At 39.4% G+C, this 18,781-nt stretch overlaps 1 protein-coding gene across 5 annotated transcripts in view; it reads right to left on the bottom strand.

Moving 5' to 3' along the window:
- Positions 1 to 4,357: 4,357 nt before the first annotated feature.
- ECI2 (enoyl-CoA delta isomerase 2) overlaps positions 4,358 to 18,781 on the bottom strand; it is a 31,058-nt gene continuing 16,634 nt past the window's right edge. For 3 of the 5 annotated variants that reach the window (XM_033073127.1, XM_033073147.2, XM_033073137.2), the window contains 9 exons: positions 17,538 to 17,700; positions 15,140 to 15,238; positions 13,269 to 13,460; positions 12,380 to 12,449; positions 10,951 to 11,053; positions 8,857 to 8,977; positions 6,688 to 6,777; positions 5,714 to 5,857; positions 4,358 to 4,897 (listed from right to left, as the gene is read on the bottom strand). In XM_033073127.1, the coding sequence (XP_032929018.1) occupies positions 4,742 to 4,897; positions 5,714 to 5,857; positions 6,688 to 6,777; positions 8,857 to 8,977; positions 10,951 to 11,053; positions 12,380 to 12,449; positions 13,269 to 13,460; positions 15,140 to 15,238; positions 17,538 to 17,700 (1,138 nt within the window). In that variant the 3' untranslated portion in view covers positions 4,358 to 4,741. The remainder of the gene's footprint in view (positions 4,898 to 5,713; positions 5,858 to 6,687; positions 6,778 to 8,856; positions 8,978 to 10,950; positions 11,054 to 12,379; positions 12,450 to 13,268; positions 13,461 to 15,139; positions 15,239 to 17,537; positions 17,701 to 18,781) is intronic. The other 2 variants (XM_033073164.2, XM_033073156.2) reach the window with 1 other exon arrangement.

The following is an 18,781-nucleotide window of genomic DNA, read 5'->3' as shown; positions in this document are numbered from 1 at the left end:
GTAAAACCTTGGCCTTCCTTCCATTGTGCATCTATGGAATTCTTCACTCTCTTAATTATCTCCTCATAACCATTGATTTTGATGATTGTGGCCCAGATATTTCTATAAAGTAGGTATGAGCTAATTATTTATAAAATAATGAAAATACTTGAATATTTACAAAGATTTAGTGTTTGGCTTAAGTTTACTGAGAAATAATTTAAAGCTTCTTATGGGCAAGTATAAACAAATAGGCCATATGTGATAGAGTAAATGTTGATGGTAAAGAAAGTCTGTACAGGTTTAAAAAGAAGGGAGTTCATAACAAGGATACTGGGCACAAGAAGGCAGAGAAGAAAGCACTCTTGATTGCCAGTACATGTTAAAACCCTCACTCTGTGGTGTTAGAGGAAATGGACCTTTTCACAGAGTCCTGGTGAAACTGACATGTTCAAATCTGAGAGCCAATTTAAAGTTGCAGCTACACTAGACCTTTCTCTGAAGAGGCAGATCTGACACAGAATCTGGCACAGTATTAGGCACAAGTGTAGTTTTTTAGAGGCTACAGTTCAATTCATTGGTATAAAGACAGGTAACCACCTCAAGTAATCAGTCTTAGCAAGGAAAGGGTATTTAATAGTCTGGCTTTGACATTCTGCATATTCACTTTTCAAACAACTCGTAACTACTGATTGCAAAACTTGTGGAAAGGGGACAGCTCAGATATCCAAATCTTTCTCTGATGTTAAAACAAAACTCATCCTAAAAGTGTGATCCAGATGAGGTACTCCCATGTAAAACAACCTGACATTTGGGCTGCAGCTTTTCTATGAGAAGGAACAAGATTTTGCTCAACTAAAGCCAAGCTGACCTCCATACTATGGTTACTTGTGTATCTACTAGACAACTAGGAAGGCAACACACAGAATTCTGTAAATAATTTCATAAAATTTAGTGTGGATTTAATATCCAGACAGATTAAACTGGTAAAGGTGTGTTCCTTTCAGACTCTTGGATGAATATGTAGCATCATGGCTGGACATGAGGACAGCCTGTATTACTTTGGGTGATCTTCACACAGAATAATGACAATTTGGTCACTGTGAGTTTTTAATTTAAATCTGAAATGTATACAGAATCCCTATCCTTATTCTCCCTCTAGGAGGCTTAAATAAATCTGGCAGAGCAAATTTAGGCATAGAGGTTCCTTCCTCTTTTAGAGAGAACATCCAGCACTCTGACAGGGTACCAAATGGGTGGTTTCACAAGTTGACCCAAATTACTCTGTAGCTCATTAAAGCTAATATACCATGTCCATTGTTATTTGCAAGTAATTTGCAATCTGTTTATGTTTATAAGGCCTTAATAGAAAATCTGAGCTGTGCTTACATGAAAATCCCAAATAATGCCAAGATCAAAACCTTTTTGTCTTGAGGGTTTTCTTTAAAAATAATCTAGAAATGCTCATTTCCTGTAGTAAATTACATAGTAGTTGAATACATGGAATTGAGAGCAATTTAGGACATCCCACAGACTATCTGCTCCAAAGACTGCAACTAATCCTGTGTAACTGACTTCCAAATTTGTTCCAGATTCCCACATAAAGGTGCACACCCACTTTACTTTCTCATGCTGCTAGGGCTGGGGAGAGACTGAGGACCTTTTCTGTACTGTTCCTACTGGATTCACAACATGGTTTTGATTTTCTAGTACACTGATCACAAAACAGAACAAACACATAAACCAAGACATCAAAACACAAGTAACATCTGTGCAAAATTTAGGCTTCCCTCCTGTTTCTCAGTTGGCCCTCAGTGACAGAAATTTGAGTGTGGCAAAGCAGAGTCTTGTTCAGAGTGTGTGCTGCAATGTTATGAATTAAAAGCTATCCAAACATCCATAACACAGCTAGATGTCAGGCAAAAAAAAAAAAAGAAAACAAAACAAACAAATAAATAAACCAAAAATCACAAACTGCAGTCTGGTTTTGGTCTAAAAACTGTTCTAGACCCAATCTCATTTTTCCCGTGAGCAGTCTGGTGCCCTGTGATGAATACCCTGTGATAATACACTGGCCGGAAGAAAATAAAGTGTTATCAAGGTCTTTATCTGCAATAGGAATGATAAAAGGAAATGAAGCTTGAAAGGCAAAAGGGAAACTGTGGTTTGGTTTAAGCTGATTTTCAATGCAAGGGGCAGGAGTTTAAATCTTTTTAGTGGTTTCTTGGTTTACTATCCATCACGGAGGTAAAATATTATCTGCCTTTGCTGAGCACTCCTTAAGCCACTGGACTTCCACAGGCTTTTATGGAGTAGAGAAGGAGAGTGGCAGAAGCCCCCATCATGGTTTCTAGTTGACTGAGCAGAGGCAATCACACATATACTATACTATATACATGTAGTATCACACATATACTATAGAAAAAGGCACAACTGCTACCAGATTGTCCTGTAACAGGAAATGTAATATCACAGACATTCTTCCTAAATCTTTCGAAATACAGAGTTTGCAAAAAAACTTGCAAAAGCATATTAAAAAGAAAAAAAACATCCAAAGCCTGGCCATGTGCTCTCTGCTAGCTACAGCACATAGTAGCAAAACTTGGAACAATTCCCTTCTCCATCCCATTCGTACCTCTGTTTTCCAGCAAGAGCAACCAGAGAGCACATTCCAAGAGATGAAGAACTGTGAGGTAAGGGCAGAGTTTGGGAAAGGGAAATGTTTAATAGAAGAAGTTTTTGGGTTCTTACTTCATATTGCAAAATTTGTTTGTCCTTGATGGGTAGATTAGCAAGAACTAAATTTGAAACAAACCTATTTAAGGTTTACTTAAAAGTAATCATTACTGAAATTGTTCTGCAGTAACAATTTTAGAGCAATTATGTCCATTCTTGGAGCATCTAATTGTAGCATTACTACACAACAATTTAATTGTTAGTAGAATCATCAGAAGAAAATACAACGGTAGTATGAGTGGAAATGTGCTTCTCTTCATTGAAATTTATCTTTTTGATAACACCCTGCCTGATGGGGTGTCAGGTTGTACTCTTACTTTGTCAGGGTTTGGAGTTTGTTTCTTTGTAGTACTGTATTTCTATTTTAATTTCCCTAGTAAAGAACTGTTATTCCTAATTACCATATTTTTGCCTGAAAGCCCCTTGATTTCAAAATTACAGTAATTTGGAGGCAGGGGGTTTACATTCCCCATTTCAAAGAGAAGCTCCTGCCTTTCTCAGCAGACACCTGTCCTCCAAACTAAAACAGCAACTTTTTGTTCTTTGTCCATATATAAGCCACACCTGATTATAAGCTGCACTTTGGGTTTGGACCAAAATTTTAGTCAAAATGGTGCAGCTTATAATCGTGAAATTAAGTATATTGCTTATAGGCAGAGTTTTGTAGGTTCTGACAGACTTTGGCTTTCCAATTGTTGGTTTCAATTGTGCTTTTAGCCAAACAGGTGTTGTATTAGGAGTAACTATAATGAATGTTGCAAGTCTAATCAGAGTAAACTTAGAGCACCTTATTTTCTGAAATTGGTGCAGGTGTCTTGCCTCTGTTATTCATGTGGTCCACTTGATTATTTGCCTGTGATTCCACAGGAACACAGAGGCAGATAGTGGGTGTGTGCATAACTGTGCCAAGCAGGACCTGAATCCTATTGTACATTGCACCCCCATTAGGAAAATGGGCACCATCCAACAGTGATACCTTGGAAGGGAACATTCAGGAACACTGATGTAATTCTCAAAATCCAATTATAATAGATATAATTAATAAGTGACTGTATTTCAGAAGAAATTATCCAAAGTTACTGCTTTGTTGTATAAATAGAAATTAAGTCTTAAGAGATTCATCAGACTTCATTGTTCTTAATACCAGATACCTATAAAATGTGTTTAAGTTACTGAAGATGCTAATTCAAAACATTTTGTGAACATAGAAGCTATTAACTTTCTAAGTGATCTGAGACATGGATTTAACTTTTCCAAAAGTTAACCAAAACCACACAGTTCCATTCCCTGGAGGTAATGTTGATTTATCCTCATCACTCACAGAGAGCAGTGGTTTATCTCCCATTGGTGTAAGATGTATGCTGGCACCCAGTTTCTGCTATTTCATTCATCAACAGGTTATCATGGGCTGCATTTCCCCATGAGGATGGCAAACACATCACACTTTTCCACAGAAAAAGAGTCATATGAAGCAATTAATGAAAAATACATTGGAGATTAGACCCACAAAGCTCAAAACAAACATCTATTGTTTTGTCAAGTGAATGCTTTTTTGTAGGATAATATAGTAAATAGGGCCCCCAGGAACTACTTGCCCTCTCACTCAGGATGTGTCACAGAAAGAATAAGAATCACCACAACAGTAATTAAATACTTCTATTTTTTCATTAATACAGTATTTCCTTTCCCAGAGACAAATAAAAAGAATTGTTCATAAGATATTTATTGAAGAGTTATCAAAATAGAGTGCTACAGAATCTCTTGCTTCTTTTGGAAGAATCTGCTTTAGTATTATTCACAAACATCACTGATGCCTACAGAATAATCAACCTTTTTCCCCAACCTAAATAGCTACAATGGATCCAAGGCACATAACAGTGTATTAGTTTTGGGAACCAGGTTTAAGCTAGTACTCAGAACAGAGATATACCACATGAAAAGGTATAAGAATTACTATTCGAAGAGGAAGTTTATTAATGATGAGAGCACATTAGGCTGCTGCCAAGTGGCAAATTACTGGTGAAGATTAGAGCTTCGATTTCTTCTGGAAGAAGCTGACGATAGCATTTGCACATTCATCAGACAACCACCTCTCCGTCAGCACTTCACACTCTCTGCTGTTGACTGCATGGAGCTTCTCCTTTTCCATACTTCGTAACAGCTGCTTGGACACTGCCAAGGACTGGAGGAGAAAGAGAGGAACAATAGGAAGGTAGGTTTTCTATACTTCAATGCTTCAGGAAATAATACAAAACCCACTGGCATCCTAATCCAAGTGCATTAACATCAGAATTCTCAGCTTTTAGTCAACCTTATTGCTGAAAGTATTTATTGTGTTTAATTCCCCATACTACCAATAAGGTGAAGAAGGCTCATGGGAGACAAACCACCAGTCCCCTAAGTGCTCATAATCAGAATAGACGGGCAAAAGAAACAAAACCCATTGAACTATCTGCAGTGTCAAATGCCACCCACATTATCAACAGCTGGTACAGCTGTCTCCTCCTGCCCAAGGTAACACAAGACCACCATGGCTTCATCAATCTTGCAAATCCTAAACTAGGGAGCAGGAACATTGAGTTCAGCAAAAATTAAAGCCACCCAGTGTCATCTTGAGTACCCAGTGTGCACACACTATAATAATACTGCAGAACCAGTGGCAAGATTCTTAAATATAAACTACTGCCAAAATAAAAACCTAAGAGAAGCCACCCAAAGCACTCACAGAGACACTGCACAGGTGGATTAATCTGTTAATTTGTAAGGCTTTTCAGCCACTGCATCTCTGTGGACTGTGTACTGTCCTAGATGCAGACAGAGCAGAAAAGAAGGATCTGTTTCCCAGCAGCAGAGGGACAGATCTGTGCTTGAAGGAAAATATATTGAGCCTCATTATTTCAATTAAGGATGAAGTGAAAACCAAGCGACAGGATAGATGTGGCAGAAGAATTGGGAATACTACAAGCTTACAAGGTGGAGAAAAATTCAAAATACTGACATTTTTGGGGAGGCTTGCATAAGCTTCTAATCTTGCCCAAACTTCCTTCTGAAAACTGCTGTCAGGGAAGACTTCAGTCACAAGTCCCTGGGCACAGGCTTCTGCTGCAGTCAGCTTTTTATTGAAAAGCAACATCTCGCTTGCCTATATAAAAAAAAAACCAAAGTGTGATTCAACAAGACACAAGACTTGAGTTATCTGACAGGGAAGCTGCATGCTTCCACATCACATTCATTTTACCCTCTTTCTTGTTAATATCTGCCCTCTGAAAAGAACACAGAATAGATGATGATGATTTTTATTATTGTTAATAAGAAACCTCCAGATGCTCTCTACTTCAAAGGCCCTGCTCGAGCAGGGTACTCAGTCCCATCATCCAGGCTATAATGAAGAGGTTGAGCAAGTTTCACACCCTGAATCAATCCCTGGGCTTCATCACTAGGGACTGGCCTAAAGTTTCTACTCTTCACTAAGACTGTACATGTCTTTTTGAACAGACCTCCAAGGTTGCAATCTGAAATTACCTCATCACAAATGTGTTTGTTCACTTTTGCAGTGACTCCAAGGTTTATAGAACATGTACTGACAGGTTGAATCTCACTGAACAGACTACTCTTGGAACTTGGATGTCTATGAAGCACTTGCTCTGCTCTTTATAGATTAAACCCTGCTCAAAAAATACATTATATTAATGCATGAAATATCAGGTAAGTATTTAAAACTATCAAAATTTTTTCTGTGGGATATCAAAAGAAGCAAAAAGGATGTATGCTGTTCTGAGAAAAAAAATTGATTCTGCTGTCTCTTTCTTTTTTTTTCCTTTTTTTACCTACTATTATTTAGTTTCCTTATTTCTAGAATAGACAGAGAAATTAAGAGTATGGACAGAAGATCACACTTCCTCTCATGGTCAGAGGATACCAACACAAAGATCAGATGATCCCACAGGCCACAGGTAGTGCAGACATTCTTACCTTGGCTAAGCCCATAATTTTTGGAAACAGGTACGAGGAACATCCTTCTGGGCTCTGCCCAAGTTGACTAAATGGGCTGTGAAACGTAGCCTGGGGAAAAAAAACAAAATAAAGGAAACCTTACATTAGAGCATGGAATTGAGGTACTAGGATTTAATTTTTCATTTCCAAACTTCTACTGAGACAGAGTTCACCAAACACATCTGAACTATTACCGTAACAGCCTTCAAATACTATCTGGTAACATTGCTTCATCCTCTCAATGCACCCCAGAACCAAGTTGGTGTCGTTCAATTCCCACATCCAACAACCCTATTGATGAAGTTGTATTGTTTGAATACAGCACTTAAAGAAACTAATGTGTATGTGCAAAATCTTTACACAAAGGATGTTCATGCACATTTCCCCTAAAAGTTATTAAATACATATTCCAAATAACTTAGGAGGCAAAAAGCATCTTTGTCTTTCTGAAGGCACACCAAGTTTATTTTTCTCCTGAAAAATTCAAATCACTGAATCTTCTTTTGCCAAATTTTAAGCAAATCTAAAAAGGGCCTGTGTCAGAAATGCAGTAAGGAGTCATAAATAATACCATAGTTGTAAATTAGAACTAAACAGTGAAAAATCTGTTAGCACAGAGAAAAATCAACTTTGAGAAGGCTTCAATAAACTTGAAGGTAATAGGAAAACTGTCACGATGGATAATCTGAGTGAAAGGCTAGGTTAGATCCTATAGAAATCATACAAGAACTGTTACCAAGGGTTCAAGCGAAAGCTGTCCCAATGCACGCAGGAAGGCACTAGCAAACTCTAAAATAATGAGCTTATCATGAACTTTAAACACAAATATACAGAAAGTAAACACTATGTCAGACAGTAAGTATGCAACTAATATAAGCATGCAGAAATTAAAAAAAAAAACACAGGGCAAAAATAAGATGAATTTACCAATGATTATATATACCAGTAAAAGGAAGTTCAAGTATGAATTTCAAGCCATTCAAGAAAGAAGGATAATGTTAACAGGACAAAACATTTCATGTGTATTTGGATTAAACTTCAACTAAATCTGTACTAACTGATGGGTATAAGGAGATGATATGCTGAGGGCAATTGACTAGACTTCCAAATAGCCTTAATAAAATTGAGAGGTATGAGTAAGAAGATACTACTGATGGACAAGTTAAAGTTTCTCAGGAACATCTTGGTATGTAGCATGTGATATACAATAGAGAAAACTGTTTTACTGGAAACTTTGCAGTAAGGGATCCAGGTGTTAGATCAGATCACAAGAATATACATCAAATAACACAGTGGGGAGTCAAATCAGAAATACAGAATGCAGAGAAGTTCTTCTGCTCCATTTCACATCAGTAAGACATAAGCTAGAGTGATGTGTCCAGCTTGTACTACTATGCTTAAAGAGACACAGAGCAAATGGAAGGAGTCCTGAGGAATGTGACTGCAGGCTGCATGAGAAAAAGCTGAACAAATGGCAGGTGTTCAGCTCAAAAAAAGGAAAAGACTCAGAAGGTAAAGCTGAGATACATTTAATAGGCTAAGTACACTGACGGCTAAGGTTACTTCAAGAGAGGATGAATATAGACTGTTCATTAAACTGAGGAACAAGGAAAAATAGGTTCACTCTGTAGCAAAATAGATCAGATGAGAGGGGGTGAAAGAGGGAGAAGCTAACATTTTTCTAGTAAAAGAAAGGATCTCTGGGCCATAACTAACTGAATAAATCACACACATTATACAACCATGTGTCAGGAGTGACACAGTCATCAGTGATCTGTAAAGAAGTCAGCCAGTTACTGAATTTCCATGCCATAATAAACTTTTGCTCTCCCTTTCACACCTAAAAGGGACCTTACAAACACCATTTCACACCAGCTTAGAAGAGAGACTCTTAGAAAAGAGCCTCTAAGCTGGAGTCAGTAACTAGATAAGCATAACTACAGCATGGGAAATTCCATGCATGTTAACCACGGACAGATGCATTCCTGTGCTGGTTATTAATATAGGTCAGTGTTCCTTGATGTGATATACAAAGCCTTTAGATTTTTCTGAAGTGTTCTTTTCTTTCAGATTACCCCAAATCACGTAATATTTAATACAGAAAGAGGATTTAAGACTGTCTTGGGATAGGCCATGTAATGTACTTACCCTATCAGAAGCATAGACAAGGTCACACAAACCAAGGACTGTTACACAAATTCCGATAGCTGGGCCATTTACCACTGCAATCAGTGGCTTAGGAAAATCAATAAACTGACCCACAAACTCTCTAGAGAGAAGGGAAAATAGAAGATGCAAGATTGTAAGAGACACATCTCAAGTGTTTTTCATCCAATATAAACAAATTGCAAAACACATGATTAGACACTGCATAACAAAACACATGAGCTAGATAGAAACTAGGTAATGTATGGTTTTTGAGCCTTTCAGAAATGAATTCTGACAAAATAAGAACTATTTGAAACAGCTGCATTTCTCTGGCAACTAAGAATCAAACATGTACATGTCAGCAGACCTTTCCTAGTTCCTGTGATCAAGTTATGGAAGTGTTTTCCTCTTCAGCTACAATTGCTGAACACAGCTCACTGACAAGAGGCCTCTGCCTACACATCTATCCCAGCTCCGCTCATGGGATAGTAATTCCCTTCACAGACTCTGTTCTGCAGTGAAACCCCAATGGGCACCAACTCTGTGATGTTACCACAACACAGAATTCCCTAGTGCTCTTCTGTACAGGTTTGAGAAACAGCATTTTGTTTCATCTGACAGCTGCTTCTCCATCCAAGAGGTGCAAAATGCATTCTCAAAATAAAACATTATCCAAAAGAGAAGAGTGTTGTAAAAACTCAATTTCTCTGGCATCTCTCTGCACTGGTTGTGATAAAGTACTGTGCCTGTGTAATAGCAGCAGCCCAGCAAGCACAGGTTTCTCACAAGAGCAAGGTGAAAGACCATAAAGCACATGAGACCCTGCATTGTGCTGATCACCCTACAAAACACCACAGGCTGGAACACCTGCCCAGTACTATGGAGTAGCATCTTTACAACATGCTCACACTGCATCATTATCACTTCAAGGGGCAGCTGTGAGTAAAAGCTGCAAAACTGAGTACAGTAATTTCACGATTATAAGCCGCACCATTTTGACTAAAATTTTGTTCCCATCCCGGAAATGCGGCTTACACTCACGAGCGGCTAATAAGTGAAAAATTTTCTGAAATTTCCAACCCCGGAAGTGCAGCCGAGGTGCCGAGCCGAGCACCCACCAGTAAAACCCAGGATTGCGCGATTGTTACAAATTGGTTACTCTGTTGCACGGCAGGTGGAGACGGGCTCCATGCTGGCAGCCCAGGGGGGAGGCGGGGGGCTCCATGCTGCCATCCCCGCGGCTTGGGGGGAGTCGGGGGCTCCCTCCTGCCAGCCCCGTGTGTATGGACAAAGAACGAAATGTTGCCGACATCCGGAGATGCAGCTTATAGTCAGTGCGGCTTGTAATCGTGAAATTACTGTAATTTACTTGCAGTTCATCTTTAAAACATAACCCAAAACCACCGATTTTATGTGTATTTTAGTTTTTCCACCAGCCACAACTGCCTAAGGAAACAATCCAATTTGCAAGCATCTCTCAGATGCAATTATCACATACAGAAGTAAAAAAGACAAAATCTGCTTAAGTAAGGGAAAAAAAGAAACAGACCCTTACGCGAGATGATAACCCTATCTACTTTGCCTTAGAAAATAATTTCATTTAAGAGGTACATTAAAACTTAAAGGCAGAACAAAGATCCCAGAATTACCGGGCAATTTTGAACAAGCTCATTACACCTGTTCAAAGAAGTCTGCCAGTGAAGGTATTCTGGCATTTCCTGCTAGCGTAGACACTGCTGGATATCAAAAACCCCACAATTTTTTCATACACAGTTAAAACAATGTTTTTGTCATTACACCTGTATGTACTTTGGGGTCTAAACAAGGAAACCAAGTCTGTAGCATCACTATACTTAAAAACACTTTTAATATTCATCTATTTATTTCATACAATTAATACCATTTCCTCCCACATGATCCTTGTGTTTATGTACACGGTGAGCCCTTAGACACAGTCACCTAAATAGATGAATTGTAGCATAACTGGGTCTCTACTGTTGTGTTTTCTAACAAAGCCTAATTTTTATTTCTAACAAATGCAAATTATATTTTCCCATTACAGTAACATGCATATATGAAACCAAGATATTCTACTTGAGTAATACTGCTCCATCTTTTGCCATCTTCTCCATTTCACCAGGCTTGACATTAGTGAAATTATTCAGATCATTTCCACTACTATAGTAGTCTCCATTTCCTGCAGAGAACACATAGGAGTAAATGCACCAATGGTTTCTGAGTAGGAAAGAGAAGAGAAGCTTTCATTTATTAAATTTACGAAAGAATTTCATCCTGAATATCTAATAACATTAGGTATTTAGAAGGATTTTCTCAAAGTATACACAATATCTTAAAGGACATCTAAGGTTTAAAAGTAAGTTTTGACTGTCAATTTGTTGAAAAAAACAATCAGCAAAAAGCCAAACAATGTTAGCCATGAAATATTTGATGGGGAAAATTAATTTTTTTTCTATAACTGTCAGATGGAAAAAAATATTTTATTTCTTTCCCTACACACTTCCTCAGGGGTTTTTTTTTCTGTCAATTTGCAACCATTCAAACAATTAGATGCGAGAAACTTCTTTTTAAACAGGACCATGGAAACGAAAGTTGATGCATCTCCCTTCACCCACCTTCAAACTGATGAAGAAATCAAAAGTATACAGAATAACCTATTTAATATGTAGTAGAGCTTCACATTTTTAATGTTTATTTAGAAAAAGGCATAGCAGTCTAAGGATAAGACTGACAGCACTGCATTGAAAGATGAGATTCTTCAGTAAGAAACAGATAAGCTTGTATTCAATGTATAAGTCAGTCTGAAGCACCACCAAAAAAGCAAGAAGCATTTGAAAGCTGAATTGCCTAAATCATCCTATGTTCCATGAGGACATCCACAGGATGGGAGCTAATTTATACTGCAGTGCTCTAATTCACTGTGTGAAAAGGAACAGAAAGGTTTTGCAGAGGTGTTTGCTGTTGACTCACAGCTATATAATGTGTTAGACTTTCCAGCTTCAGTTGTGTGAATCACCTTTCTTGTCTTGTAAGGGCTGTGGTGCACAGTCATTGCTACAGAAAGGAAATCCAGCATCCTGGGAATGGGAACCAGGTGTTGGTAAAGCAGACAGTGGAGAAGAATTTGCAAGCAATTACCTCAGAGTAAAAAAGACAAGCCCAAATTCACATTAAATTCACACTACTTAGCTAGCCAAAAATTTTGGCTAATTTCCTAAAAAGACACTTTTCTGCAATGAGGATGGGCCAGACAAGCAACTACTCAAAAGTAAAAAAGCCCTTAGGAGTATTCCACGTCCATCTTCTCAGTTGCGAAAGATGTTTTGATGTAACAAAAGCTTGCTTAAGAATTCAAAACACCAGCTTAAAGAAAATTTGCCAAAACACTTTGGAAAATCTTTGGTCTATAATAGAGGAAAGACGTTCCTCACTTAATATTACCTTAATCTAAACACAGGTAGGTATTTCATGTCAGTACTATACCTTGGTATAATATAAAACGTACCAGTAATAACTGCTATAGTAGAATCATTTTTTCCAGCTTCTTGAAGTGCTTTGATAATTTCTCTGTACATCTGTATAAAAGGAAGATCAACAAAGTAAAAATGTGATGCTACAAAAGAACATAAAAATGAGATTTGACGCTGACAACAAGGAACTCAAGAGACAGATTAGTTATGATCCTTTTAAGTACTGAAAAGTTTGTCGTGCACAGAAAGTTTGGTATTACATGTGAAATACTTCTGACCATAAAGACACACACTTGCAAGACTCAAAACTTGCAGTGCAAAGCTAAAAGACAAAATAAGGTCCTTTGGAAAAACAAGTACTGATGTGAAACAGACATTTCAATACAGCAGTTTAAGTGGACAAAATAAAATACTAAAGAACTGGCAGCAGTGGGATGAAGACCCTGCTCTGGTATCTCTGCAGTTGTAAACCAGGATGATTGTGATGCTTCCAACAGGATGGACTTACTCATGAAGATAACTCTGGGAAACAGAACATCACCTACATACACATGCAGCAATGCTGAGCCAAAGGCTGCACAAATGCTTTGTTATACTCAGCATTGCAGTCAAATCTTGCATCCAAAACACAGGCCAGTCTTCCCAGCAGTTTGCCATTTTAATTTAGTATAGACTATAATCTCATCTATTAATTTTGAAAGAAATCAAGAGATACAGTAAAACCTAATCTGTAAAGTTTTAGCTGAATTATATCATTTTGTACTGGATTTTTTTCCTTATGTTGTTGTTGGATCCCTCACAAAGTTCACATCACCATGCTTCAGTCAGTTCTGTTGAACTTGTAGTAAGGACTCTTTAAAGACTAAAGTAGCTTGTCTAGAAAGAAAAAAAAAATCATTAATACTCCCAAGTTCATTTCTTTACCTGATGGTTGATGGCATTTTTCCTATCAGGTCTGTTAAACATTATCTTTGTGATATTGTTTTTGGTAGTAACTATTAATGTTTCATAGCCATCATGTCTGCCCTCTTCTGGAGAAGCCTCTTTCTTCTGGCTAGCAGATTCTGCAGAGACCAGACTTGAGACAAGTTCTGCATATTTCTGTCTGGCATCATCCTGCAAGAAAAGAAAATATACTAAAAATAGGGGGAAAAAAAAAAGGGGAAAAAAAGAAAAAAAACCCTAAAAAGTAAGAAGAAAATATCACACGTAAGACTATGAAAAGCTAAAACTGAAATCAGTTATAGTACTAATAAAATGGGTACCTGAGTAGAGGGGGAGGGGAATGTGACTGCTTCAGGACAAAAGAAAATTAAAATCTCCATAGTAATATATACCAGTTAGGAAGGAGAGGAACATGTATTTGAGCACTGTAGAACATGCTTCAAGCCACCTTAAAGGCAGCAGCAATAGATTTACAAAATAAAAGTGCATAGATGCTGGTATGATGACACTTATTTTGCTGGAATAGTGCCCCCATCCATGATTAAGATTACCAGAGAGACCTCTGTCATATTCCCAGCATTTTACACATTTCTATGGATCCTATGTCTCTGCTTTCCAGTCAGACATTCCTCCAACAAAAGTTTTTATTTTAGAATATGTCTTGCTGAAATTAAGAGCATTGAAATGGATCCCATGGCACTTTAAAACTGCTTGAAGACAATAGTTTTCATTTAGAACTAATACAACATAAAGAAGCCTAAAGAATCCTGTCTCTCTATTTCTAAAGTAAGCAGCAATTTAAAAAAAATCAAGAACTTGGTTGTTATAAATTATTGGCTTGAAAGGATAATATACTCCAAACAATTCTACAATCCATAATGAGTAGCACATGAAATTGTCTATTCACTCTCCACTCTAACCTGAGGAGCCGATTCTCTTCCTTAAGTATTTCTTGATACTCCTAAAAGCTGCAGGGCCCTCTCAAAAATAACCTTAAAACCCCAAACTAAACAAAAGACCAAAACGCACCCCAAAAAACCCAAAGCAAAACAGTATCTTATATTCCTGAAATTATGCAACTGTGTTTTCTTAAAAAAAAAAATACAACCACCTTCTCCTATATTAAAGAAACTTTTTGATTGAGCTCAGCAACTACTACTGTGCATCAGGCCTAGTGCAGCACTGACACAGCTGATTTGTAAAGCTTGTTTCCTTCATTTAATAGCAGCTGAGGAAACCATGGCAGCTCTATGCAGTCAGACTTACTAAAGCCTGCATGAAAAAGGAATGCTTATGCATCTCTGCATCTTTATTCTCCCTGCTTGCTTCACTTGACTTCTCTAAAGGTTATGAAAGATACTAAAAATATCAAGGTATATTGAGAAAGAAGAATGAAGAGAGGCTCTCAACACACCATTTTTTTCTAGTCTTTTATTCAACAGCATAAGAGACTTTTTAAAATGGCAAAGGTATGAATATGCTGGATTCAGAGATTTGTGTTTTGTTGTAAGAACTGAGAAGCTCAATCCATCTTTCTTAGAGAGAAGAGCAGAATACCATAATGCAAAAAAACCACTATTTCCACTGAAAGTCACCACATAATACCACTTACTCAGATACAAACTAGCATTAATAATGTAGAACTAGGCTTACACACTAAAAAAAAAAAATCTCCAAACACTGAAGCAGTGAAATGATTGAGGAATACAGTAGGAAACATTCTTATGGCTGAAGCAGAGATGCTCAACTAGCATGTAATATTTTTAGTGATCAGCCACTCACTTAAAGACCAGACACTTCAAGGTAGAGTAATCTACAGAGTATCTCAGTGAAATTATGGGTTTTGTCACCTTAGACAAACTGCCAAGAGAGTTCCATGCATCCCACTTAGCTTTCTTGACGAAGTCCAGCATACCTGGTTTTGGAGCATTGCAGGGACCTTCAGTAGCCTGAAAAGAGAGAGAAACAGACTTATTTAAACCTTTAATCAAAATTCAGATGATTTGGTAGAAAAGATGATGACTGTTCTGAATACTTATCTGATCAGGATACAGATCAGAATTCAGCTCTGAGAGAGAAGGCATACTGGTTGGAAAATATTCTGAGAATTCATGAAAATATTCTGAGAATTCACGTATCATGAGGTTTTCAGTGTCTGCTATTTCTAATACTGTATTGGGCTTCCAGAAGCACCTAAACAATATGAGAGACTGTTTCCAAAATACTCACCCATGTCAAGCTCTCCTGCCTCAAAAACTGTGGAAATTTTATACTTATAAAGAATATTAAAGACTTATGTGAAAAGACCAATTGAATAGGATCTATTACAGTAATTTCACAAATACAAGCCACAGCAATTTGACAAAAATTTTGGTGGAAACCCGGAAGTGCGGCTAATAGTCGGGGGCGGCTAATATGTGAATAATTTTCTGACATTTACAACCCCAGACGTGCCAGCCAGGGCGCCGAGCCAAGCACCGGCCAGTAAAAGCCGGCATTTCACAATTGTTACAGTGTTACCGTGTTGCCCTGGCTCCCTGCAGGCAGCACGTGGGGCGGGGAGAGAGGCGGGAGAGCTCTCTTTCCTCCTCTGCCGCAGCCCAGGGGAGGGGGGGGGGGGGGGGGGCGGGTGCGCCGCCATTGCCGCGGCCCGGGGAGCCGATGGGGGCCCTGCGCCGCCATTGCCGCGGCCCAGGGAGCCGACGGGGGAGGGGGCGCCGCCATTGCCGCGGCTCCGGGAGCCGACGGGAGCCCTGCGCAGCCATTGCCGCGGCCCGGGTGGGGGGGAAGTGCGCGTCGCCATTGCCGCGGCCCGGGGAGCCAACGGGAGCCCCGTGCAGCCATTGCCGCAGCTCGGGGAGGAGGCGGGGTGCTTTGTCTGCGCCCGCCACTGGCGCCACGGGCGCGGGAAAGCTCCGTCCCCGCCCGCCGCCGCTGCCGCAGGAGCGGGGGAAGCTCCGTCCCTGCCTGCCACCGCGGGGCAGTGCCGACCCGGGGTGACCAAGCCCAGTGGCAGTGGCGGCCGGCCCCGAGCGGCAGCACCGGGCTGGGCCACCTGGCCCCGTCAGCAGCCCCTAGCGGGCCGAGCCTGCACAGCCTTAGCTCAGCCAGTAAACCCCGCCCTCCCGTGGTTCTGTTACTAATTGCACGCGGGTCCTCGCTGCGAACGACAGAGCGGCTTATATTCGGGTGCGGCTTATCTATGGACAAAAACCGAAATATTTGCCAACACCCAGAGATGCGGCTTATACTCAGTGTGGCTTGTATTCGTGAATTTACTGTAATTTGGATCTCACTTCAAAGCTGGCCCTGCTATGAGCAAGGGCCTTGGACCAGCTGAACTGCAAGGGTCTGAGCTACCCTGAAGTATTCTATAATTAGTTTTTCTGAAGAAAAATAAACTATTGGAAAGAAATATTTCAAGTGGGAGGGAAGGAAGGGAAGGAAGGGAAGGAAGGGAAGGAAGGGAAGGAAGGGAAGGAAACATTTATGAGGTTACTATTACTAATCTATAAAGCTACCTGGAACCATCAGCTGTCTTTAAGGTTTTTGTAAGTGAATTACTGATTGCCTTTCTCAACATAACAAGCCACAGCCTGTACTGACCCTGCAGTCAATCCTGATCCACAAATACTTCCCAAAATACCAGTACAAGCCTTGCTACAGACATAAAGCTATTTCTGCAAAGGTCTCCTGTCATGCTGTGGTAAAGAATGACCTTCACTCAAATTGTGGAGGAATAGTTCCTTGAATTCAAAATAAACAAACAAAAGACCCCAAACAAAACCTACAATGACCATACTAAAAAAAAAAAAAAAAAAAAAGAGAAGAAAAAGCCCCAGAAATCAACTTTCAAATGTCAACACCATTATACTATAGGCCCAGATGACTACACATACAAGAAATTTAAGAGGAAGCATTCAGACTACTCTTTTTTTCTTAGGCATAAGCCACTTTCCAAAGGTGAATCAATATTATTATATGGAAGGCACCACACAATGGATGTAATTTTGCTCTATTTCTTTGAATAAAGGTTTCTACTCAAAGCATGAAAAAACAAGTTTGGTTTCCCTCAGAATTTAGGCATTTTAAGGGACTGACATTTCAGGAACACAATCTGAGCACATAAAATGAAGAGCCTGTTAACACACAATACATTTGAACAGCGTGTATTTTAAATAAATTTTATAGGCCCATCCCCTCAGGTTATAAATGCTCCTTCCCAAACAAAAGTCAAGTCAAGCCTACCTGTTTAAACAGGGCATACAGTTTCAACTTAGTTTCATTCCCAGGATCCTTTTTCAAAAGCTTCAGCTGTTCCTGAGCTTTTTGGAAGTCCTTCTCGCTGACCTGCATGGTGGCTGCAGTCATGTGCAGGTGAATTGCTGGAACACAAACAGCTTGTGTTGGCCTGGGAATAAGTGGGGGGAAAAAATCCCATTACTTGATTTTTGTGAAAGACTAGAGGAGAAACAAATGCACTGCTTTTTAAGACATTTAAAGTAAATGTGAAACATTACATACAACACTAATCAAAACAACAACAACAACGACATTAAAAGTCACAAGGAAGTTGCTTTAGAAGTTTGCTTTTGCTGTGATATAATTAACCTTTGGAAGTTATTAATTTTTATTAATTATTTAAGTTTCATCTCCTTGTACTCAGCACCTTGAATAATGCATTCAGTTCTGGGCCCCTCACTACAAGATAGACATTTTGGTGCCAGAATGCGTCCAAAGAAGGGAACAAAGCTGGCAAAGGGTCTGGAGCACAAATCCTATGAGGGGCAGCTGAGGAACCTGGGGTTTTTCAGCCTGGAGAAAAGGATGCTCAGAGGGACCTTGCAGTCTCTACAGCTGTCTGAAAGGAGGCTGTAGCCACATGGGGGTCAGCCTCTTCTCACAAGTAACAAGTGACAGATGAGAGGGAACAGGTTCTAGTTCCACCAGTGGAAGTTTAGATTGGCAAAATCTTCCTAATATCCAGACAGGTAGTCAGGCATTGGAACAGGTTGCCCAGGGAAGTGGTGGAGTCAGCATGCCAGGAGGTATTTAAAAGATGTGTCTATGTGGCATCTGGGAACATGGTTTAGTGGTGGGAGATAGCAGTACTGGGTTAATGATTGGACTTGATGATCTCAAAGGCCCTTTCCAACCAAAATCGTTCTAAGATTAGCAGCTTTATATATCCATGAATTAAGATGAGTATGCAGCCTGTCTGCTCTTCATGATCTTTTCAAGTGTGCGTGCTTCTACCTAGAAGCATTTAAATTTGAAATTCTGGTTCTTCTTTCTGGGCAGCACAAGTGAAGACTAATTTCAAAATGTACAGTAATTTCACGACTATAAGGCGCACCCTTTTGACTAAAATTTTCCCCGGAACCCGGAAGTGTGCCTTATAGTCCGGTGCACCTTATCTGATGGACAAAGTTCAAAAAATTTGCCTACCCAGAAGTGAGAGCTGCGAGCCACGGGGGAAACCGGCAGGGCCA

The sequence above is a fragment of the Catharus ustulatus genome, chromosome 1, assembly GCF_009819885.2.
Source record: "Catharus ustulatus isolate bCatUst1 chromosome 1, bCatUst1.pri.v2, whole genome shotgun sequence".
In the NCBI taxonomy this organism is placed as follows: domain Eukaryota; kingdom Metazoa; phylum Chordata; class Aves; order Passeriformes; family Turdidae; genus Catharus; species Catharus ustulatus.
The sequence above is the reverse complement of the archived record's forward strand: the minus strand, read 5'-3'. Positions and strand labels throughout refer to the sequence as shown.